Source organism: Mesocricetus auratus, unplaced genomic scaffold (genome assembly GCF_017639785.1).
Source record: "Mesocricetus auratus isolate SY011 unplaced genomic scaffold, BCM_Maur_2.0 Super-Scaffold_100013, whole genome shotgun sequence".
Taxonomy (NCBI): Eukaryota; Metazoa; Chordata; class Mammalia; order Rodentia; family Cricetidae; genus Mesocricetus; species Mesocricetus auratus.
This window is the reverse complement of record NW_024429196.1, coordinates 79442505-79466931: the sequence shown is the minus strand read 5'-3', so window position 1 is coordinate 79466931 and position 24427 is coordinate 79442505. Positions and strand designations below refer to the sequence as shown.

General features: G+C 42.2%; 1 protein-coding gene across 11 annotated transcripts in view; it reads left to right on the top strand.

Moving 5' to 3' along the window:
- Agtpbp1 (ATP/GTP binding carboxypeptidase 1) overlaps positions 1 to 24427 on the top strand; it is a 156770-nt gene that overhangs the window by 67481 nt on the left and 64862 nt on the right. For 10 of the 11 annotated variants that reach the window (XR_005881012.1, XM_040756106.1, XM_040756105.1 and 7 more), the window contains 5 exons: positions 6758 to 6841; positions 8292 to 8378; positions 8460 to 8608; positions 18843 to 18930; positions 23072 to 23216. Coding sequence is in view for 10 of the 11 variants with exons in the window: in XM_040756106.1 (XP_040612040.1) it covers positions 6758 to 6841; positions 8292 to 8378; positions 8460 to 8608; positions 18843 to 18930; positions 23072 to 23216 (553 nt within the window). In the remaining variant the exon portion in view is untranslated. The remainder of the gene's footprint in view (positions 1 to 6757; positions 6842 to 8291; positions 8379 to 8459; positions 8609 to 18842; positions 18931 to 23071; positions 23217 to 24427) is intronic. The other variant, XM_040756110.1, reaches the window with a different exon arrangement.

Sequence of the window (24427 nt, the reverse complement as noted above, 5' to 3'; positions counted from 1 at the left end):
CTCTGAATTAAAGGTACACTGGTTAGGATGCTTTGTTTTGCTTTGAAATTACCCCAGTTGATAGTTGAGTGTGAAGAATGATCTGTGCTCGCTATACTTTGGATTTTGAGGAAGTTCATTAGGTATATAGCAAGAAAAAGAACACATAGATGGCAGAACATGAGATCAGGCACCTAGAACATTGGACAGAGAAGCCCTGTTGAAACCGTGAACTGCAGGACTAATTTAGAGTCTCAGATTGTGTTCTACTTCCGGGGTAAATAGTAGTGACCTGCTGGAAATGTTTTTACCACCCTTGAGCTCCTTGCTAGTCTCCGTTTATCTTGTCACAGTGCCAGGGTATCAGTCTGCTCCAGGACAGGGGATTTCTGAGGACACTTGAGATAAACATGCTTACGTCTGAGACAGGGGGCTACTGTCTTCCTCTGTCAGTTCTCACCAAGTGTGAAGGGCACATGCTGACTTACTAATGTAATGATATAGACTGACTTTATTTTGAAAGCATATTACTTATTTAAGTGAGAGAATAGTGTGAACTGATCCAGTGTAGAAGCTTGACTGTGGCTGCTCCTGAGAACATGAAGGACTATTTGAAGATGCTGGAGTAAGTGCCTTCTTGTCAATATTCAGTAAGCTTTTATTCATACTTTGTTTAGACACTATTTTAAAGTAGACTATAAATTAAATAATAAGGATGCATTATTTTGTTTGAAAGTTTAGCTGGAAATGAAGAGTGAGAATTTGGTATTTGTGAAGGCACCAAGTGAAGTGATATTTCATGTGCCATAAAATAAACATAGAGATTGTTGCTAGCTAGCACCAGCCAGTGTATACTCGGCATGTAAAACTCAGCACGTAAAAAACCCTGCGTAAACTTTGTTTTGTGTGTCTGAACTGGTTTTGGTGACTTTTAAAAAACGACGCCTCATCAGTTTTCGATACACTCCTGTCACAAGTGTAGAGTAGACTGAAAAGGAGGCCTTGCTGTTTGCCTCTGAGCATCCCAGAGCACAAGGCTCTTTAAGCCACAGCCCCTGCAGCATCACATGCCACTTAGCACTTCACCTGACAACTTAGTGATTTCCCCTCCAGGATTGAGTGAGTGTCACAGAAATGTTGTGACTTTTAAAGGATAAAATATGCAGTGTCCTTCCCTTTATAGGAAATGTTTGCTGGCCCTAGGTAGTCTTAAGGCTTTAACGTTTCACATTCATGTCAGAAATATCAAATGTGGTTAGCTAACAACTGCTTATAAAGTTCCCAAGAATGCTTATTTCTTGAAATGCATTGAGGATGGTGACTTTAGTTTGTGCATGCCATGCCTTGTCTCTTTCAACCTGCTTTGAGTGAATGACAGACATTTTGTGAATAACTTGCCAATGTCAGTCTCCATCTGAATGTAGTAACATTACAAATGCAAGGTATAGCACGAATAATATAGACCCAGAGACAGATATTGGGGTTCAAGCTGAAGATCAGAGAAGCAAGGCGACCAGCTGCCAGAGAGCTCTCACCGCTACCAATGCTCAGATCAAAGGGATGAACCCTGAACCTCAGACTGCATCTCCAGACTGCACTGCTACTCAGATTCACTGAGACGGCACTGAGCTCCTTATGTTCTCTCTCATGCTGGGATTAAAGGCATGAGCTCTGTTTCTCTTTTAAACTGATTCAGCCCTGGGTGGCCTTGAACTCACAGAGATGCACCTGCCTCTGTCTTCTGAGTCCTGGCATTAAAGGTGTACGTTGCCACCACTGTTCAGTCTCCATGGCTCTGCTAGCTTTGTATTTTGATCCCCAGGCAAGTTTTATTAAATAATAAACACTAAATTACCATAGTTTTCCCTTTTTGATCTAATACAAAAAGAAGGCTATAACTAATATAAGAAAAACCAAGTACAGTAATAACTATATACAATATATATAGGCAATAAGTACATCAACAATGTCTTGTCCATTTGGATTTGACAAAGTCAGATAAAATACTCCATATTCATCCTATCTTGATGAGTCCAAAGTCTAATACCTAATTCACTTTCTATTCTAATTTGCATTATCAAATTATCTTTTAATGTCTCAAACTTTTGTACTTTGCACCTCTTTAGAGGGTTTCTTTCTGAGTCTGGTAAACAAGGAAAACTGTAACTGTAACATTCTAGTCTTCAACTCCCTCAGAGACCTGAGAAGAAATATTAAACTGAGTAAGCAGGAGAGGGGAGCAAGCAACTTCCAAAAAATAAGAGAAATGACAAAAGCAGCTTGCTGCCTGGACAGTCACCGAAGGGTTCTCTGCAGTGTTGGAGCATCCGTCTGACAGACTTTTCTGTGATGCAGTCTTAGAAGGACTGTGTAGGGGTGAGCCCCACAAAGCTATCTGCCCTAAGAGCAGGGATAAGGAGATTTAGGACAGGTGGAGATAAAAGAAAGTGAAAGAGAAAGGAATCCCTCTTCTCCTCTCTTCCCCTGGAAGCCACCATGCTTCTGACTCCCCAGCCTTTTGTGTGTAAGTTCTCATTCTGGTAAATAAATATGTTACATTCCCTATCGCATTGACCTCCCACATCAGGACTGTCCTACCTTATCTTGGCAAAGCTTTGTAGTCACTCTTTTGTGCGTCCTGCTTGTCTAATTTGGACAGCAGACTGCCAGGGATCCAGGTAAGGGCACGTTCTTGCCCAGTGACTTACCTTTGCCGCAAAGAAAGTAAACTCCATGTGGAGTTTCTTCGATGCCTGTCATCTTCTCTGAAGTAGATTGGTGCTTTATATTATAATACACAAAAAACTGTTTCATTTTCTTAGAGACATATGCTGGGGCAATTGTCTGTCTTTATTTGAGCAGGTTTACCCATGATGGCCATGACTTCTAGCAAACTTGTAATTACCAAATCAGCCTTTTTTTGGAACTCAAAGCAGTTGCCCATTGAAAACCTGAATAGGTATCAATAGTGTGGTGTATAAATTTTTTTTTCAAGACAGGGTTTCTCTGTATTGTTTTGGAGGTTGTCCTGGAACTCGCTCTGTAGACCAGGCTGGCCTCGAACTCACAGAGATCTGCCTGCCTCTGCCTCCCGAGTGCTGGGATTAAAGGCGTGGGCCACCACTGCCTGGCGGTGTACAAATTTTAATTCTCCAAATTATACAAAATGGAGCACATTCATCTGCCAGATTTCATTCCTTTGAGTACTCTTGGGTTAATTCCTGCAGGTAGTGGAGTTTGGTTGTAGAAAGAACAAGTAGGACATTTCCTTGACTTATTGCCATGTGAGGGAAAAGTCTTTTTTTCAAACCTTTGCTATTGACATAGTGTTTTTTTATGAAATTCTGAGGCCTTTAGCACATTTCCTATCAATAGTTGATCCATTTCATGATTACCTTGGCAGACCCATATGTGATATATATATATATATGGGATGACTCCTAATCCTAATTATGTCTTGTAACTGAATAAATAATAAAGTCAATTCTGTATCATCTGGTATAAATTCAGCAGTTTCAGTATGCACAACTTTTTGCATATTGTGAATCAGTAACTATATTGAGAGGTTATTTATGATCCATTAACACCATGAGAATAGCATATAATTCTGACTTTTAGACAGAATTATAAGAACTTAAATTTTCTGATTTGTAGCCTGCCTTTCCTGATTTATTTGCATCCAGTTATTGGTGTTTCCCTGTACAATGCAAGGAAGGATCCAGTTAGCCCTCTTTATAAGTTCAGTTCTCTTGCTTTTGGGATACTTGCTAATCTTTCCCCAAAAAATTACTACAAACTCTCTGCCAGGTTTCACTTTCTACCTATAATTTGTCAGTTTTATCATTCATAAAAGGTACTGTAATTTATGCCGGATTTATTCCTGCTAATTCTCAAAGTCTCAATTTTCCTTTTAGAATCAACTCACAGACCTATTCCACTTAAGTTTCTAATGTTTTACTCAGTTTATGTAGTAAAACTACCCATTCTAAGATCCTATCTTCCCTCTGTATTAAAAGTTCTGTGGGGAATGCTTAGAGGGTAATACCACTAGTGTGCAGGTAAGCTTTGGAGCCACACGACCCACATGTGCAATGTGTAGTCTGTCTTCCACCAAACCAATTCTCTCTCAGCCTCAGCTGTAATTTCCTGGGACTGTTGAAGTCTTTGCCTCCATCTAAGGTTTTGTTTAAGCTAATCAGATGACCAGGGTTTATCCCAATAGTGTGCTGTAGATGGGAAATGTCTCCTAGCAACCTTTGAAAGTCATTAAGAGTGCCGTCGATCTCTCCTAATTTGCACCTTTGGGGTTTAATTTTTTTATAATCCTGTTTTATAGCCTGAATAATTAATAGAATTTCCTTTTTGAATTTTTTCCGGAGAAATTTGTAATTCCCAAACAAACCAAAATTTTCTTTACTTCTTTAAGCATTCTTTATAAAATGTTGACATTTGAATCACATAGTAAAATTTCCTCCATGTAATAGTAAACTGTTGATTGAGGAAATTGCTTACATATTATTTCCAATGACTGCCATACAAAATATTGGCTAAGAGTGGGGCTATTTAACATACCCCATGGGAGAACCTTCCATTGATATGTCTTAGCAGGCTGAGAAGTATTGTAAGTAGGCACTATGAAGGCAAATTTTCTCTGTATTTTTTCTTGTAATGGTATACTAAAGAAACAATCTTTTAAGTTAGTAACTCTTGTGAGGCCATCTTTTAGGCAATTAGAGAAGGCAAAGGAATTCCAGATTGTAAAGAGCCCTTTGATTATATCACCTTATTAACAGATTTTAAATCTGTTACCACAGTGTCAGGGAGTGCAGGTGGAACATACTGTTTACCTCCTGGTGTCTGGGAAGGAGAGAAGGTTCTTAGTATCCTCTTCAAGTGTCATCCCCAGCAGCCTACCTGCCTTGCACGAGGCTGTGGCTCCAGTGGCTCTCCAGCCTCTGAATGGCCCCACAGCTATGACAAGCCTTCAGCTGTGGGTCCTTGGGAGGCACTACAAGACTAATGATGTCCGTGGCATCCTTTAAGTACAGAAAATCATCTTTGTGTAGGTGGTAGTTTCAAGTTTTCCAAGCTAAGGAGTCTTGAAGTTTGTGCTCAGTAGATTCTTGACATTTTATTGCAACCATTTTGTCAAACTTTCTCAAGATGCTTTTCATACATGTATAACCACAGTTCTCATTTCTGCTGTTTGTCCTTAGCAGACATGAACAAAGTTAAAAGTTACATCCGACCACAGGGTGGGTTTCCTCTTTCAGAACTCGTTATGAAGACTGGAGAGTAGGGTCAGTGGTTAGAGCACATGCTGTTCTTGCAAAGGCCCCAGTTTGAGTTTACCAGCATCCACATGGGGCAGTTTACAGCTACTAGTAACTCTTGCTTCGGGGGAGGGTGAGGGGGTGGGGTTGACATATTTGGTGCGCATGCATGCACACAATTTAAAAAAAATCTCCTTTTTGAGGGGGGGAAAGGTTTCGAGACAGGGTTTCTCTGTATTGCTTTGGAGGCTGTTCTGGAACTCGCTCGGTAGACCAGGCTGGTCTCAGACTCACAGAGATCCGCCTGCCTCTGCCTCCCGAGTGCTGGTATTAAAGGTGTGCGCCACCAGCACCCGTTTAAAAGTAAATCTTAAAATCGATTTGAGAGAGGACTTGGTGACCAGTTGGCCTAGAGTCAGTATGTGTCCTAACTTGTGGATTTTCTGTTCCAGCTGCCTTGGCTCTTCCTGGTGCTTCCCCCCATCCCTCACTACACGGGAAGGGGGTTCTGTAGAACATGCAAGCATACTACTGTAGTTTTTTTGTTTTTGTTTTTTAATCTTTGGGGGCCCATTACTAAGCTCCAAGTAAATACACAGAGACTTATTCTTGCTTAAGAATGCCTGGCCTTAGCTTGGCTTGTTTGTAGCCAACTTAAATTATCCTGTTTCTCTTTACGTTTTGCCTCTGAGCTTTTTACCTTTCTCCATTCTGTGGACCATTCTTTCCTGATTCCTCTATGGCTGTGTCTCGCCCCTGGCGTCCTCCTCTTTTCCTTTTACCCTCCTTGCTGTTGTTCCTAGACTTCTCCTCCTCTTTATTCTCTGTTTCTGCCAGCTACATCTGTTTCTCTCTCCTGCCTATTGGCCGTTCAGCTCTTTATTAGACCAATCAGGTGGTTTAGACAGGCAAAGTAACACAGCTTTGCAGAGTTAAACAAATGCTACATAAAAGAATGTAACACATCTTTGCATTATTAAACAAATATTCCACAGAATAAACAAATGTAATACATCTTAAATTAGTATTCCATAACACACTGCTAGCTGGATTCTTGGGCTAAATTCCTAACTAGATGGGTTAAAATCTTACAGGATGCCTTAACTCCCTGGTTCTGTCCTACCTCCAGGTACACACACGGAATCACTTGCCCAACAGCTGGTCTGTATGCCTTCTGTGTAGACAGGCTTAACAGATACTCTGGGCGGGGTTGGCAACCTTCCCTCTCCTCTCTGCCTTTTTGCCTTTTTACCCTGGCTCTTTTCTGTGGTTAACGTTTGAAGCTCAAGGTTTGATATGTACTGATTTTTATTGTGTGTATGTGTGTGTGTGTGTGTGTGTGTGTGTGTTAACTTTTTATATACAAGTAAAGGAATGAGTACTTTTATTTTGCACAATTGTTATTTTATGCCATTTCACTTCAAACTTACCTTGGACAAAGCTGTTCATTGATATCCTTGGCATACATTTGTGAATTTTGTCACATTGGTCTCTTATGATTTCAGGACAAAGATTGCCCAAGATATCGAGAGGCTGATACATCAGAATGACATCCTAGACCGGGTAGCGTATGACCTAGATAATCCCAAGTGAGTCTGAGTTCTAAACCTTCTAGTAATACGTTATAGTTTTTATAATAAAATATATTCTTTTTCTTTTTTGGTATTTTGAGACAGGGTTTCTCTGTGGCTTTGGAGCCTGTCCTGGAACTAGCTCTCGTAGACCAGGCTGTCCTCGAACTCACAGAGATCCGCCTGCCTCTGCCTCCTGAGTGCTGGGATTAAATATTAGTGTTATTGCTAAAAGATAAATCATTATCTTTTTTATCGTCTCTGCCCCATACTTTACTGTTGCTGTTTTTATCCTTTAACAAGTGGGTATATGATGATCATGGTAAATGTTGTTCTTTTTTTTTTTTAAGATGAAAGATAACATAAACTGGTCTAGTCACTGGAGTTCCCACCCTGGCCATGTGTCTTGGCAAGCCAGCCATTTGCTACTTATGGATTATCAGTGATAGTATATGTCAGGATTTAATTGTAGTGAATAAATAAAAATTACAGCTACTCGAATAAGAGGCACAGTCAGCTCTCTAGGGGCCTCTCCTCTCCTTACGGTGTCACTGCTTTGAGAAAATTTGCCATTTCCCCCATCACGGTTGGAGGAAACAAAGTTTTAAAAGTGATTGTTGGTAGACATGAGTAAAAACTCCGTCAGAGGTGGGATGGAATCTAGAATATTCTTTGTTGTTGTTCATGGCAGAGTCTCCCACTGTAGCTTAGGCTGGCATGGAACTCACTGTGTAGCCCAGACTGACCTTCAACTTACAATAGTCCTCTTGGTTCAGGAGGCATGTGTCACCATTCCTGACTAAAATATTGTTACCCAAGGAAAGAATAACATACCTTATTAAACATGTAATTTCATTGTTCATGCTTCCATGTTAGATTTGGAAAAACAAACCCTAGAGCCCTGGGAATGGGCTTGCCCAGCTTGTTCCTAACATGTGACCATGGACAGAGTTGACAAGTTCTTGTTTTGGACTAGAATCTTGAGAAGAGTGGAGGCTTTCATTCCCTGAGGGTCAGGCAGACAATGGGAGGACCTGGCCTGTGGGTGCTCAGCCATGGGATAGGTAAAACCCTAAACCTTTTGTGTAGCTAAAAGCAAAAACTGCATGGTTTGTTAGAATTCTGGCTACTTACCAAGCAGTTTTAAAAATAATCCTCCTGTTCCACTGTGATGATCAGTATTTTAGAAATAATCCTCCTGTTCCACTGTGATGATCAGTATTTTAGAAATAATCCTCCTGTTCCACTGTGATGATCAGTATTTTAGAAATGACATTTATTTAGCAAGGCTTTGTCCTTCCTATGGGTATAATGTGGGAACAAGTCTCTGTTGTGTTTGCTGTAGTCCTTGTTTTAAAAGGAAGGACGGAAACAGCGTGTGCTTTTGACCCGTCATCTAGTTTTAGTCTTTTCTTATCTGTTTAAGTGTGATATGTTGTAATATGTTCATTTTAAAACTTTTACTTAGCTATGCCACTCCAGAAGACGGAGATATTTTGAAGTTTAACTCAAAATTTGAATCTGGGAATCTGCGCAAAGTAATTCAAATTAGAAAGTAAGCCATTTAAACGTTGTCATTTTGTGTGTGCACAGAGACTCCCGACTTGCCATCAGTTGTCCTTGTCTTGTCTTTTAGAAGCGAGTATGACCTCATTCTGAACTCAGATATAAACAGTAACCATTACCACCAATGGTTCTATTTCGAAGTCAGCGGGATGCGGCCTGGCATTGCATACAGGTTCAACATCATCAACTGCGAGAAGTCCAACAGCCAGTTTAATTATGGTGAGACTCTTGCTGCTTCCTGTGAGGGGTGTGCAGGCACTTACCTGTGGGACCAGAGACCAGCACGGACGCACTGCCTTAGGTGTACTCCGTGTTTCTGGTTTCCAAACCTCAGCCATTTATCATGCACAGTTTGGAGTAGTGCAAACTCCAGTTTAAGAGCTACCGTCGTGTAGAGATCCCTTAAGCTGCAGTTCCTGTGTTGGTCTCATCCAAATGGAACACAGTTACAGATACTGCCTGGGAGGCGGCAGCAGCAACAGCAGCAACAGGTCAGGGTTTCTTCTTTACTTAGCCTGTTAATATGCTGCATAATTTTGATTTTAGGATATTAAATCAGCCTGTTCTCATTTATTGGATAAACCATAGAATTGCTAATGTTTTGTTAAAAACTCTTGCAAACCTGGGCACAGTGAAGCATGTTTGTAATTGCCTCTAATTCCAGTCCTACCTAAGAAAGCAAATGGGGGCAGGATGGGTAGGGGGCATTTGCATTGTAGGCTGGGGCTGCAGTCCAGTGATGGCTCAGTCCATAAAGCTCTGGGTTTTATCCTCAGCTCCAGTAGAGAGAAAAGAAAGAGAAGTAGTCTTACTGTTGTGTGCAGGAAGTTGTACGTCGCCTTGCCCCACTCCCCCCCCCACCATATCTACTTCTGGTATCGTGACAATACTGACTTGCTACAACATGGCGTGTCTTCCTTCCATCTTCGGAAAGCCCTTGTTCCAAGCCGGGTGTTAATTCTGCAAAGCAGGATGGAGTTTTCTAGTGAGATTTGCGGTTTTCTCTTGTTGGCTGTATTGTAAACTGAAATCATTTCCTTAGCGGTCGAGGACTGTTGGCGCCCTGTTAGATGGGAGCTGAGTTGCAGTAGCCTCTGCTTTTTCTAGTATGTCTATTTCGCCCCAGGTGTTAGTGGGTTCCTGTTCCCGTGTGTCACTGTCTCCCTGTTTACAAGGTCTGTGCTGATAACCTCCTTTCATTTTCTGGAATCATAGCTGCATCTCTGCCCTTCTTTGTCCAGGTCTTGCGAAGCTACCCTCATAGAGCTCAGGTTTTGCTTACCTTGTATCCACTGAATGCCCAACAACGGGCAGATATTCTGTTCTTGGTCAGTTTCTATCCTTGCAGAATGGCTCCTTACTGCACAGTTTTCTGACAGTGTTGAAGAATGAGCTCGTGGTTTATTGCCTTCCTTGCTACTGCTCTCTGAATAATACTCCTTTCTTTTTAAAATAAAACTCCAGTGTCTGGGAAGGAGAAGTCTGCAGTATAGAGTGTCATTAAAGGCTGCTGTATTCAGTACCTTAAGGACCAAGGATTATTTGTCTAACATCTGGTCAGTAGTCAAGAACTATGTCTATTGGAGGATAATTATATAAACCTAGCATTTAAAAATCTAAAGTCCTTTATATAGTATACACACATTTATAATCTAACATATAAAACATCCCTTTATTATGGATTGGGAAGAGATATGTTATAAAATGATAGTGGTCTCCATCATTGGTTACGAAGAGTGGGAGGCTTTTAATGAGAGGCACAAGCTCTGCATCACGGCCTTCATGCCATTTCCCCAAGTTGTTAAAAGCCTGTGGTGGTGATGGTGCTCTTTAAAGAGGGATTTCTGAAATCTAAAGCTTCTGAGAGGTGAAGAGCTTGTTGCCAGTTATTTGTGTGGAAGTAGGAAATGGTGTCCTCTTGAATTATTCACTTGAATGAGATAAAAGCTGTGCCATTTATTTTATGAGATAATGGGGTGATTAGAAAGTATAATATCTGGCATGGTTATAAATACTTTTAAGAGATTTGAAGTCTTGTCTAATTTTCAAATACTCTTGTAAAAGTAAATGCGTAGTTTGATTAAAACATCAATAGTTACATTGCTTTGCACCACTGGTGATTGTAGACAGAAGTTTCTGTCCCACCCAGTCCCTCAGCTGTTTAGGTCCAAATAAACACACAGAGGCTTATATTAATTATAAACTGTTTGGCTGATGTTTCAGGCTTCTTATTTGGCTAACTCTCTCTTAATTATTAATCCATTTCTATTAATCTATGTTTCTCCATGTGGTCTTATCTTACGGGAGAATGCCTGTGTATCCTACCTTCCTGGTGGCTATCTGGCATCTCTCTGGTCTGCTACTACCTTTCTCTGTTCTTTTTTGGATTTCCTATCTGGCAAAATCCTGCCTGTCCACTGGCTGAAAGAGCTTTATTCATCAACCAGTTAGAGAAACATACATTCACAGCACACAGAAGGACGTCACCCGTCACGCTGATAGTAATGTTCTTGACGTAGTCTATTTCATACCCTTTATTTTTGGTGGTTTTAGCGTATAACACAATCACTGGATGTGACATTTGTATACATCCAGGTACTGTGAGATCAGATGGGACCGGGCGGGGTCACGGTGGTGTGGCGAGTACCAGAGTGGAACCTCTCTCAGAAACATGTGCTGACCTTCAGCGTTGTCGTATCTTTAAAACTGAAACTCAGTCTAAGTATCATCAAGATAAATACACTCTTTGAGTTCCTTATGTAACTGAATACAATGTTTTTAGAGTAGAAAAGAACAGTTAAATTGATTTTATTTGTATCTTGGGTGTCCTTTAAGTGTAAAATAAAAAGATGTATTTATCTCTGTGCAGTAATATAATTTTTGAACAGTACTGCAAGGTAGTATTTTACTAACTTTTATTTATTCCCTTAAAAATAATGCTCTTAACATCTTAAACTTGACTGAGCAGTTAAAGTTTTCAGTTGAAAGTGCTTATCTGGAGCAAGCCTCTCTGCTTTGAAAAGTTCTCCCTCCACGTGAGAGATGAGCAGTCTCTTCTCGTGTCAGTCAGGGCTGTAGAACACGTGTGTTCTGTACTTAAGCACCTCCCATCAACAGGCAACGGATGCTGCTGTGCTCTTGCTTCTGTCTGCTGCCCTGGCTGGCTCTCCCCCAGGTGCTCTTGAGTGTGTTCCGCACTTCAGCCCCGCACAGTGCTGTTCCGAAGGGAGTAAAACCGATCTGCCCTGTGTGGAGACAGCCCCCGAATGCAGCTTTACATGGCCGCTGCCATGATGCTGACATTGCTGACACATAACAAGCTCAATAACCATGCGTTTCATTCCCTGTATTTCAATTAAAATCACATTTCTGACATTTACTCTGGTCCTTAAGTATTCCTTTGAAATACTTTCAATGAGGTTTATCTAAACCTTTGTTATCACACATAATTGGTCATAGTTTCTCAGTTTTTTATTACTCTGATATTTTAATTATTTTAGGTCTTTGTTTGAGTTAAAAAAAAACCTTATTTCTCATAAGCTGAGGTCTCATCTATACACTAGCATTATTTGGAGAATGTTGATTGCAGTATAATAAATAGTTTGACTTTCTACCATATTTTTAAAATATGTTTGTTTCTCAGAATAATATATTATTTGTTTTGGAGTCTGAACATAGCCCTAGCTAGTCTTGAACTCATTGTGTTAAGTGACCTTGAACACCTGATCCTTCTGTGTCCATCTCTCATGTGGTGGGTTAAAGGAAGGACCGCTCATGGACATCTAATATTACTCACAATTTTATCAGGTGCCAAAAGTTTCTATTTGATTATAGAATGGTTTAGGAGATGTTTTTACATGCTCTTGCATAAGGTAAATATCAGTAGCATTCCCATGAAAGTCAAAATAAAGCATGCTGTGCAGTGTCCTCCATCTGAGTGGCTGTTCAGCTTTGGACAGTGTTGATGTGTGGTGTTTTCTCATGTAAGTAACACTTAGATTTCCATTGGTAGCTCAGAGGGGTGTGCGTGCGTGCGTGTGTGTGTGCGTGTGTGTGTGTGTGTGTGTCTTCGTGCTTGGGCTTTTTCTTCTTTTTATGTATTTAAAATATTTTTATATAAAACACAGCTGAGGTTTATTCATTTCTTCTAGAGGTTTTCTTTAATTTTGACAGTCTAACCATTGCTGCCGTTTCTCTAGTTGCTACTCCCCCACCCCCTATTTGAGACTTTTTAACTTATTCTATTAAGTAGTTTTCTCACAAATTATCCTAAAGCAGTTGTATAGTATACTTCTTGGAATAATTCTCTTTGCATTGCTAAATTTGAGAATCTGTGTCACTATCTCCATACCATCTTTATCTGTTCCTTGAAGTGGATTTTCTTAAATTGCCACTAGATGGCAGTTTCACATTCAACAAGTCGGCTTACTGTCAAACCTCTGTCTGGTTCTCTCCCTGCATCAGCCTCTCAGGTTCAAAGGGCTCTTTCTACCTTCTTCTGTAAATCAAGCATGCTTGGGACAGGCGACGGTGCACAGCTGGAGCTTAGCTGGGTCATCTGGTCTTCAGTCGTGCAGGCAGTGTCCTTGTGACCTTCCCTTGTGCTGCTGTGTCGCCTGCATGCTCTCCAGTCCTGCTGCTCACCCTTCCCCTGCTGACTCATCGCGGCGTGCACTCTGTGAGGCAGGAACACAGGACTGTTCTGTGCATTGATAACATGACTCACAGTAGATGTCTAGTGAGTGTTCGCTAATCAGTGCAGAGAAGGTGAGGTCTGTCACAGCCGTGCTGCTAGCGTAAAGAGAGTGTGCACAAGAGACTTGTCAGAGACCCTAGTCTAGCAAGACCATGGACTTTGTGTGTATGTTATGTGAGTATATGTATTTGTATGTGTATATGGCGTCTGTGAGTGTGATGTGTGTTTGTGTATAGTGAATGTGTTCTGTGTATATGATGTGTATGTTTGTGTGTGTATGTGAGTGCAGGTGCATGCATGCTATGACATGAGTGTTGAGGTCAAAGGACAACTTTAGATGTCACTGGGTGGACACTGCAGGCGTCACTTCACTGGGTGGGAGAGGGTGGGTGCTCTCAGAAGTCAGTTACAACCTAGTGCGGTGTGTTCCTCCAGTGACAGACAACTTGTGATGGAATGATTTGGGGAAGATAAGCAAAGTAAAGGGAAAGAAAATAAAGCAGGAGTGGTAACATTAATGTCAGAAATCTAGTGGCAGAAACAAAACAGACTAGCTGAGAGACAGGTGCAGTTCACAAGTTGCAGTCCTTAAGTTGCCACAAACATTTATGCAGGAACGTTATCAATAGACCTACAGAAACAGAGCAAAAGTGCCAATAATTAATTTTGTTAAAGACAGCTATTACTGAAATAGAATTCGACATAACAAGAAATAATTTAAAGATTGTGAACAGTGTTTCCAGACAGGGTCCCACTTGTGATGGATATTTGAGGGTGTCTTCCAGCAGTCTGAGAGTAAAGTTTAAGAAAGACAAAACATTAGGTTTGAGAAATGATGGGACTCATGCAGGGCCAACAAAAAGGAAGTTGATAAAAGCTGATGAGGCACTCCTGGAAGTGGGCCATCCCTGCCCGAACCTGAAGTCACAGAAAAGACAGGATAAGGGCGGAACAGAGGGGAGCAGAGTCGCAAGCCTGTAAGAAACTGCTGGGGCACGGGAGGAAAAGCAGTCTTCTTCCATCCAAAAGATGAAATGCAGACAAAACTGCACCCTAAAAATGTCAGACTTCAAGTGTGAGACAGACATATTTATATACTGCTGTAGTTTTGGGCAGAGGCATGAAGGGGACATTTGAACTGAACCTGAAGGCAGTGTGGGGAGCACATGCCTTGACTGGTCTGTGAGCTGCACCCCAGAAACTTAGCCCAGGAGCGTAGCTGCCTGCCAGTTCTTAACCGTCTGCTTAAAGAGGCACAGGAGGCTCCTTCCATGTCCCCGAGACAGTAAGGAGTCTTCCATCTCATCACTGGGAAACTTACTGATGGAAGAAGATAGCCGCAGACTTTATTGTGATCTCAACTATTGTTAGAGATCAACAAAGAAATGACTAAGGTTAAAAAAAAGCTTTTGGGCGGGGCGGTGGTGGCGCACGCCTTTAATCCCAGCACTCGGGAGGCAGAGGCAGGCGGATCTCTGTGAGTTCGAGGCCAGGCTGGACCGACAGCCTCCAAAACAATACAGAGAAACCCTGTCTGGTAAAACCAAAAAATAAATAAATAAAAAGCTTTTGGAAATCATATAATATTTATTCTTAAATATCTTCCTAAAAAAGAAATTTGAAGCTGATGTTAGAAAAATATTTAGAACTATCTCTTAAGCATGGTAGTTACCATTTATATAAGGCTATTAAAATTAAAGTTAGAATTAAGAATTTGAGTTCTCCTGTAGAGCTAGACCCATTGCTAGTGCTTAATAAATGCTCCTTTATGTAATACACTTCATTTTAGCAGAAGACTAGCTGACCCAGACTTAGGGAGTGTAGCTTAACCAGCATTAACTTTGTAAACCCAAGTGGCTGTATCCTGTGAAGTGAGAAGTGACTGAAAGTAAGTATCCAATGTAAGGAGCTGCAGAAGGAAATGGAGGGAAGGGAGAGAATTAATGAAAACAAATGTTGAAAATATTTACACAAAAGCAGAGCGAAACACAGAAACACACAATGTTCCGAAAAAAGTAGAAGTGCATGTGTATGATTTGTGTGTGTGATGTGTGTGGTGTATTTGTGGTGTGTGTGTATGGTGTGTGTATGTGATGTATGTGGTGTATTTGTGGTGTGTGTGTATGGTATATGTGGTGTATGTATGTTGTGTGTGATTTGTGTGTGTATGGAGTATGTGTTGTGTGTGTAGTACATGTGGTATGTGTGTGTAGGGTGTGTAGTGTGGTGTGTGTGTAGGGTGTGTGGTGTGTGTGTGTGTGTGTGTGTGTTTGTGCAAAGGTTAGAGGAGGAGGATGTCACCTTGCTCTATCACGCTCTGCTTTATTCCCTCAAGACAGCATTCTTGCTGAGCTTGAAGCTAGGCTGGCCAATCGTAAGCCCCAGGGACCCCCTCTGTGTCCCTCAGTGCTGAGGTTATAGACATATCACATGTGCCCTACCCTGCTTTTCACATGTCTGCTGGGGATTTGAACTCAGGCCTTCATGCTTTTGTGAACGTTCTCTTTCCCACTGAGCCGTCTAACCAGTCCCCCAAAGTAGATTTAAAAGACTTAAAATTGTATGTGTCTAGGTATCTTGCGGGCATGCATGCATTCATACATGTATGGATGTGTGTGTATGTGTGTGTGTGCATGCATGCATGTATGTGTGTGCCCAACAGGCCTGCCAGGTTCTGCTGGTCGGAAGAAGGTGCTGGATGCCTGGAACTGGAGCTACAGGTGGCTGAGAGCTGCAGGTGGGTGCTGGGAGTCACCTCTGCGTCGGAGAGGAGCGGACAGCGCTCTTAACTGCTCCCAAAGGAGAACTTTAAACAGGCTGATAACTACCGAAAAGTTGAAAGCTGGACATAGTGCTGCATTCTTACGTCTCAACATCTGGGAAGTGGAAAACAGAAGAATCAGGAGTTCGTGGCCAGCTTCAGCTGTGCAGAGAATTCAAACCAACTTGGCTCCTGCTTAAAGAAACCAGAAAGGGAACAAAGAACACATTAGGTTTAACCCTGTAAAACCAAATTACACTTTTGTTTTTTATTTTAGCAAATGATGAAAATAATCAAATGGAGCCGGGTGTTGGTGGCGCACGCCTTTAATCCCAGCCCTCAGGAGGCAGAGGCAGGCAGCCTGGTTGGTCTACAGACCGAGTTCCAGGACAGCCTCCAAAACAATACAGAGAAACCCTGTCTCGAAAAAAGAAAAAAAAAAACAACCAAACAAAAAACCCCAAACAAACAAAAAAAGAAAACAATCAAATGGTTTTAGTTTTACTTTTCTGAACCTAGTGTGACTCTATCCTTAATTTTTAAAAGGGCCAACTTGGGGGCTGGGGACCTGGCTCAGGGGTTAAGAGCACACACTGCGTTTGCAGAGGACTGCAGTGTGATTGTCACCATCCATGTCATGTGGCTCTCAACCGACTGTGACTTCAGCTCCAGGGAGCCTACACCTTTGCTCCCACAGTTACCTGTGCTCAAATGCACACAGACATAATTTTAAAAAATAGTAAATTTAAGAAAAGAAAAAACTTAAGAATTTTGGTGCAGGATCTAAATAATAGCCAGTTTAACAAGTTACTGCTAAAAGAGTAGTTTCTCAGAACTAAGGCAGCACACAGTACGGAGCCTCTAGCACGCAGTGTGCCCGCCCATCAGTGGTGTGAAAGGAGGCCACATTATTCTGTCAGTGAGCCCTGCAAGGCCCTTAGTGAGATGATTCTGACTGTTAAATGCAGTCCTAGTTCTCGTGAAATTATTCAAATTGTGGCGTTAATAGCACTTACCATGTAGGGCGGGTGGTTGGGAGGGTATAGTACCCGTTTTATGTATCTAAAAACAGCAGTGTCTGGCACCGAAATTATTCACTATCTCTTGTATTATACATGATAGAATTGATTTGAGAAATTTGGTCAATATTGGGTTGAGTGGTATATAACATTTTGATTAAAATTCTGAGAAAGCAATTGTTTGTTCTTATCAGTGTGTTCACCGTCTGTGTTTGAGGTTGTGAAATGCAGTGAAAATAGAAAATGACTAACTTCCATATGCGGAGATACATGGATAAGGAGCACACAGTAGGGCTCTTCACCTCAGAGACCCAGGAGGCAGCGTAGCTGCTGTGGGTTGCTGTGTGTGTCAGGCACATACTTTCAGGATGAGCAACAAACACCTTTGAAAGAGCCAGGTAGAAAGGGAAAGAAAGAACCTTATAAAATGCAAATACATTTAATGAAATATTCCTACACCAGGAAAATAATTACATGCTGAAAGTAGAATTTAAAGTCAAACTAGATCTCAGTGAACGCTGTCAGTATTTCTAAAATTAACACATGGATTTAATTCAGTTGCACTTTAAAAGTCTAGTGTATCAGGTTAGGGAATGAGATAAGCTGATCTTGTGGTTTTTATTTGGGGGAAGGGGGAGGTAAGAGCTCACTCTGTAGACTATGCTAGCCAGGAGTGCAGGAAACCACATGTCCTGGTCTCTCCAGTGCTAGTTTAAAGAGGGCACCACTGTGTCTGTCCAGGTAATGTGGCTCTCAAGCTCTTCTCAGAGTGCTCAACAGAGTGCCTTGTACTCTGACCATTTTCATTTTCAGTTCCTGCCCGTGGTTGGGTTTCTACTGCTGTTGTGAAACTCCAGGGCCTGAACAACAGTCTGGGGAGGACACAGTTATTCAGCTCACACTTCCACATCACTTTTCATCACTGAAGGGAGTCAGGACAGGAGCTGCAGGCAGGAGCTGATGCAGAGGCCATGGAGGGAGCTGCTTATTGACTTACAGAACCCAGGACCACCAGTGCAGGGGTGACACCACCCACCATGGGTGGGCCCTCCCCCATCAGTCACTAATTAAGAAAATGCCTTCAGCACAATCTTATGGAGGCATTTTCCCAATTGAGATTCCCTTCTCTCAGATGACTCTAGCTTGTATCAAATTGTCATAAAACTAGCCAAGACACCACCCTATGGTGACTCTTAAGTAGAGAAGGGATGGAAACAAATATGAAATTTTTGATGAGACTCTATGGAGAAATAGGGGAGTGAGTGCCCATTGTGGGCATGAGCGTGCGTGCGTGCGTGCGTGCGCGTGTGCGTGTGCGTGCGCGTGTGCGTGTGTGTGCGTGTGCGTGTGCGTGTGCATGTGTGCGTGTGCGTGCGTGCGTGCGTGTGTGTGTGTGTGTGTGTGTGTGTGTGTGTGTGTACACCCTGATGCCTGTGTGGATGTTAGGATGGTCTCAAGCTCTAGTCTTTATCTTTGTGTAAGGCGGGGCCTTTTCTTTGTGTGGGTTGCTGCCTCAGCCAGCCTAGCTGAATGAACTTTCTCTCGTCATCTAAGAGCACTGGGTTACAGACGTGTGATGCAGCATCCAGCTTCTACATGGGTTCTGGGAACTGGAACACAGAACCTCATATTTGGGTGACAGGTTTTACCTTTAGGGCCATCTCCCTATGTTCTTGTGTATTTATATAGGTTTAGCTATTTTACTTTTTATGATTGGATACATACAAATTTAACAGAAAAAATTGGTAGCCATTCACTCTAAAGTTATTACATTTTAATTAAAATTTAAAAGGGGGTTACTTTTGGTTAAATTATAATTTAAGGAATCTCTCAGATTTCCTTAGTACATCCTAAAATAATGAAATGCGTGATATTTCAGCCTTCCTGAATTTTTGGTGCCTTCTAGAAATGCAAGATTAATTTTTACATCAACGATTCTGAATTGATTATTTCCTTTCCTTTCCTCTTCTTCCAAAGGTATGCAGCCACTTATGTATTCAGTTCAGGAAGCTCTAAATGCCAGACCGTGGTGGATTCGAGTGGGTACTGACATTTGTTACTACAAGTGAGTATTCTTACAGAGGCTCATGAACTGGCGTATTCCACTCTGTTTCAGTGTAACAACCAAAACAGACTTAGTGTGTGTGCTGGGCAGTTTTATATCAACTAGACACAAGCTAAGGTCACTGGAAAAGAGGGAGCCTCAATTGAGAAGATGCTTCCACAAGACGAGGCAAGCCTGTAGTGCATTTTCTTAGTGATCAACGGGGTAGGCCCTGCCCATTTTGGTGGGGCCATCCCTGGGCTGGTGGTCCTGGGGTCTATAAGAAAGCAGGTTGAGCAAGCCCTGAGGAACAAGCCAGCGAGCAGCACTCCCCCTCCATGGCCTCCTCATCAGCTCCTGCCCCCAGGTCCCTGCTCTGTGTGAGTTCCTGCCCTGACTTCTTTCTATGATGAAGAGTGATGTGGAAGTGTGAGACACATAAACTCCTTCCTCCCCAGGTTACTCTGGTCAGAGTAGCCCTAATTTTTTATTTACTCTTTGGGAATTTCTTACAGACTGTGTGTGTGTGTGTGTGTGTGTGTGTGTTTAATCCTAGCCAACCCCCACTCCTTCCTCTAACTCCTCTCAACCCCCAGTCCTGTCTCCCTAAAACCCCCAACCTTGTCTCTTCCTCCTTTTCATCCTCGTCTTTTTCCTCTTCCTCCTCTTTTTAAAACAAGCCGTGGAGTCCAGTTTGTGCTGCTCATGTACCTGTGTGGGGGACAGCCACTGGAGCACAGCTGGCCCTCAGGGAAAACCTCTCTCCTCCAGAAGCCGTCAGCTACCCATAGCCCCCTGACTGGCGTGGAGGCTTGTCACCGTGTGCGGCAGCCTCAGCGGCAGTGCTCCCTGAGCATAGCCATCCTCTTCTGTCCGGAAGTCACTGCTTCAGGCTGGTCCTCCCTGACCTCTAGACTTTAGAGTCTTCCCTTCATCCTCTTCTGAAGTGGCGGAAGGAAGGGTATGTGGTGTGTTTGGTAGAGATGCCCTATTTGTGACTGTAACTTTGCTTCTAAACAATCTGGAATTCTTAAAGTCCTTGATTCTCGTTTAACTCTAATTCTATTTGTAAAATGTCCCAGGTAGCCTCCACTATATTTTATAATGCTTATTTTATTTCCTATAAAATACATTAAAAACACATGATTCCCGTCTTCATGCTTGTGACATCATTCGTCACTTAGCCAGTCTCCTTGATTGTCAGAATCAGGACGCCTGAGAGCACCCTGTGGTTGTTTATGTGTGTCCCCTCGTTTGGAACGCTAGAAGGTATGCCTTACTATTTCACAGTTGGAAAGGCTGTTCTGTGAGTGAGTCACATCTTTCCTTGGTTGAAGGGCCTAGGGTTACAGTTTGCTGATGTCTTTTCAGAGATATTTTACTAATACGCACATACTTTCAGATTAAACTTTAAAATTTAAACTACATAGGTATCTGACTTTCAATTCTGTCCAACCTCTCAAACAGGCACAGATTTGTCCTTTCACAGGATGGATTCTGCCTTCCCCTGTTTGTTTACTAATAGAATACCCTCTTCATACTCCTGGAGGATACCCTTTGCTATGAGATCCCTGATAGCTAAGTCTGTTTAAACAGAGCCCACTGGCTGTTCTCGTGAGGTACCAGTTTCCCTGTGACCCTCTCTAAACAGGAGAGGATGTGCTCAGGTTTAAAAACCTCTGCATCTAAACTAAAGACCGAGCATTCTAGTTTTTAATGATCATTTCCCATCAGTCACGCAAGGTTTTGTATGCTCGTAATTTTGGCCTTGGTGTTTATCTCTCTTGGATGCTGGTTTCTGTCTTGTTTGTCTTGAGTTTTCCATAAAGAGGATTTTGACTTTTATTGTTGTCCTTAACCAGCGCTGATGTCTTGTCCTTTTTAGTTTTGTCAGAGATGATGACTTGTAGATTTTACACAGATTTAATGGCTTCTACTATGTTTCTGGAAAAACCTAGGTATTAAATGTTGTCACTTTCTGGGAAAGAAATGGCTTCAACTCAGGGCTTGTAGAGTTTTAATGACAGCTCAGCAGGATGGCACTCCCAGACAACTCTGTCTGTTCTGTGGTGTTGGTGTGAAAGAGGGACTGACCCGGACAGTGGTAGGCAAGCTTTAAAACGTCCACACTTGTGTGACCATATCGTGACGAAGTTTTTCTGTTCTGCATAAGCAGCGATAACAGGAGTTTTTGTTTTGTTTAATTTTTGCCTTTTCTCTGGCTGCTTCCAGGTTAAACTGGAGTTCAGTATAGTTTAGAATTCATTGGTTAACTACTTTTTGGGGTTGCTTCCTAGGAGACTGTTGTATTAGATATGAATAGAACAAAGTTGTCTTTTGTTAACATGTATGCATGTTTGTTTATAGCACATACCTTACATGGAGCTACTGTCTGATGGCATAAACGTCTCTCCAGTTAGCTGTCACCTCAGGGAAGAAAGAGCTGTCAGGCTCCTTCTTGGACCTGTTTTATGTGTTCCTTAGCTCTTAGCACTTGTCATTGTCTGTCCACTTGAGACACAAAGATGGAGTTAATGCCGACTAGTGTGAATATGTAAGTGGGGAATACATTTATGACCTGTAAGCACTGTTTTTTCAAGAGTTTTAGAACTTTAGAAACTAAGTTGATAGAATATATTTAAATGCCACAGCCACCTTGAACAGTCACCATCACGTGGTCAGTTCTGTTCGTGCATTTCAGAGTCCCCTACGTCCATGCGGATTTATAACAGTTCCTCACCGTTTCTTTGTTTACATTTGTGGGGTGGGTGTTGGAGGGTGGGTGCACCTGCCACTGCTTGAGTGTGGAGGCCAAATGACAGCTGTTGAGATTTGGTTCTTTCCTCCTAAGATGTGGTTCCGAGTATGAATTTGTGTCATCAGCTTTGAGCCATCTTGGGGGCCCCCATGCCACATTTTTATAACCATTGTCAAATAGCATATTTTGTCCAGAAATACTTACCACTAAAACTCAAAGACCCCTTAAGACCATTTAACCACCTTCCCATTATCATACATCACAAAAATTAAGAAAAGTCCTTAATGTAATCTCGTCAGTTTTCAGATTGTTCCAGGTGCCGTATGAATGTTGCTTGGTACTTGTTTTTCTCCCATTAGATTTGATGAAAGATCACACATTACATTTTTAAGTATAAAAGGTTGGAAAGTGATTTTTTCGAGGACTATTAGCGGAACAGAGCAGTCGTTGGAAAACATACCCTTCAGCGCATTCCATGTTGGAAATGTCTAATGGCTGCTGCTGCTGTCCCTTGCTCATCACAGATCACAATTAATCTATGTTAATGTTTTTATCAATAGGCTCCCCTTCTCTCTGAGTGCTCTGTTAAGCCGGCTTGTTTCTCATGTAGGAGTTTTATGTTTGTCAGACTGATTGCATCTTTGCTGCTAACAAATGTATCTCACTGATTTCTTGTCCATCGTCAACTCGATGCAAAAGCTTAATCAAGTTTACATTTGTTTTTGGCAAGAACACTGCAGCTGTGATGCTATAGATTCCCCCTAGCACATTGCAAGAACGGGGAGCGGTGTGCTTTCTGGCTATTTGCCTTGTTACGGGGCAATTACAGTGCGTGTGCCGTGCATATGGCCCTCAGCCTGATACCTGAGGGAGGGAGCAGCCATAGGTAAGCAGTGTCGAGATGAGGTTCATGTGCTATATTCAGCCTCGAGAAGAGAGGAGTGCTGCCTCTGATGCTTTGGAGGAGCACAGCCCCCCAAGGCTCCTATGTTGGTAGAACTGTTAGGGAAGGGTTAAAGGGTGTGGCCTTTTTGGAGGAGGCGTGTCACTGGGGGCGGGCTTTGAAGTGTGCTCTTTCTCTGGATGTGTGTTGACTGTGAGCTACTGTATCAGTGCCTGCCTGACTGATACAACTGTGCTCCCTGCTATGGTGGTCATAGCGTGATGGACCATGTCCTCAAACTGTAAGCGCTAAGCAACCTCTCTCTTCTGTAAGTTTCCTTGGTCATGGTGTCTTATCATGGCAATAGAAAAGTAACATAGTGTATTGAATAAAACAACCCAGTTAAACTATCCACTGGGGTTTTTCTCTTTCTCTCGGAAATTCTACTTTATAAAATTAGCAAAGGGAAATCAGAACATCTCTGCATGGAAAATAAAGTGCTTTGTGCTTTTGAATTGCAGAAATCACTTCTCTAGAAGTTCGGTTGCTGCAGGGGGACAGAAGGGGAAGTCCTACTATACAATCACATTCACCGTGAGCTTCCCACACAAAGATGATGTTTGCTATTTTGCCTATCACTATCCATATACATATTCAACTCTGCAGGTGAGAGACACTGACTGTAAACTTATTAGTATCACCTTGTATTATGAGTAAATATCAGATAATTGGAAACAAGTTGGTTCTGGTTAAACAAATTAATGCATCAGGGAAGGTTCAAGGATGACCAGACATTCTAGGTAGAAATGTGGGGATGTGGCATCGTGAAAGCCTGGGGATGGCTCAGAGTATAAGGTGCTCACTGCACAGGCACGATGGTCCAAGTTTGGATCTGTAACACCGCACAGAAAACAGATAGGGTCTGATGAGCTCCTGAAGCCCAGTGCTGGGTGCAAAAGAGCTGGATCCTGGGTACGTGGTTCCAGTTTAGTGAGAGACCCTGTCTCAGAAAAGAAAACCAAAAGTACAGATAGAGAAGCAACGGATACTTAACACCCATGGGTGAGCACATCTGCACATGTGCGCACACTTATATACCCCCGTGCTTCCACACATGAAAAGTAATCTTAAAAAGAAGTAGGAAGAGCCAGGTGGTGGTGATGCACGCCTTTAATCCCAGCACTCAGGAAGCAGAAGCAGGCAGAACTCTGTGAGTTCAAGGGCAGCCTGGTCTACAAAGTGAGTTCTAGAGTAGTCGGGACTGTTACACAAAGAAACCCTGTCTTGAAAAAAAACCAAAAGGAGGAGGAGGAGGAGGAAGAAAGGGAAATGTATGTATTTCACTTGTCATGTGTGGAAATTGATACTGTCAGTTTAACTAAAAACACTAAATCTTATAGAAAAATGTAACAGTAGCAAAGTATGGCCACATTTTGAATTTTCCTGTAGGAAAATGAATTTTTTGACATAAGAACCAGGTTCATCCTATAATCAGAGGCTCCAGGTCCTTAGAGTATGGATATAAGCTGAGAAATCGCTGAATGTCTGCATTATAAAACAAAACTAACGCTAAATCACATGAGCTAACCTCCAGCTGTGGCAGGTCTATCTGTTAGCTCAGTGGGTAGAGCATGGGACTCCTCCTCCCAGGCGCACGGGTTTGTGCCCCACATTGGGTGCCAAATGTTGCACGAGAAACAAAGGACCCAGGAACTGACACTGGGGTTCAAGCTACAAGCTGAAGATCAGAAAAGCAGAGCAGCCCGGCACTGGCTCTCACTCTGCCTCAGACTGAAAGGGCTGATCCTGTCTCCACCAACCTCAGACTATAATCCTAGGATGGCTACGCTCTCCTCCATGTGGCTGGAGAATTCTGA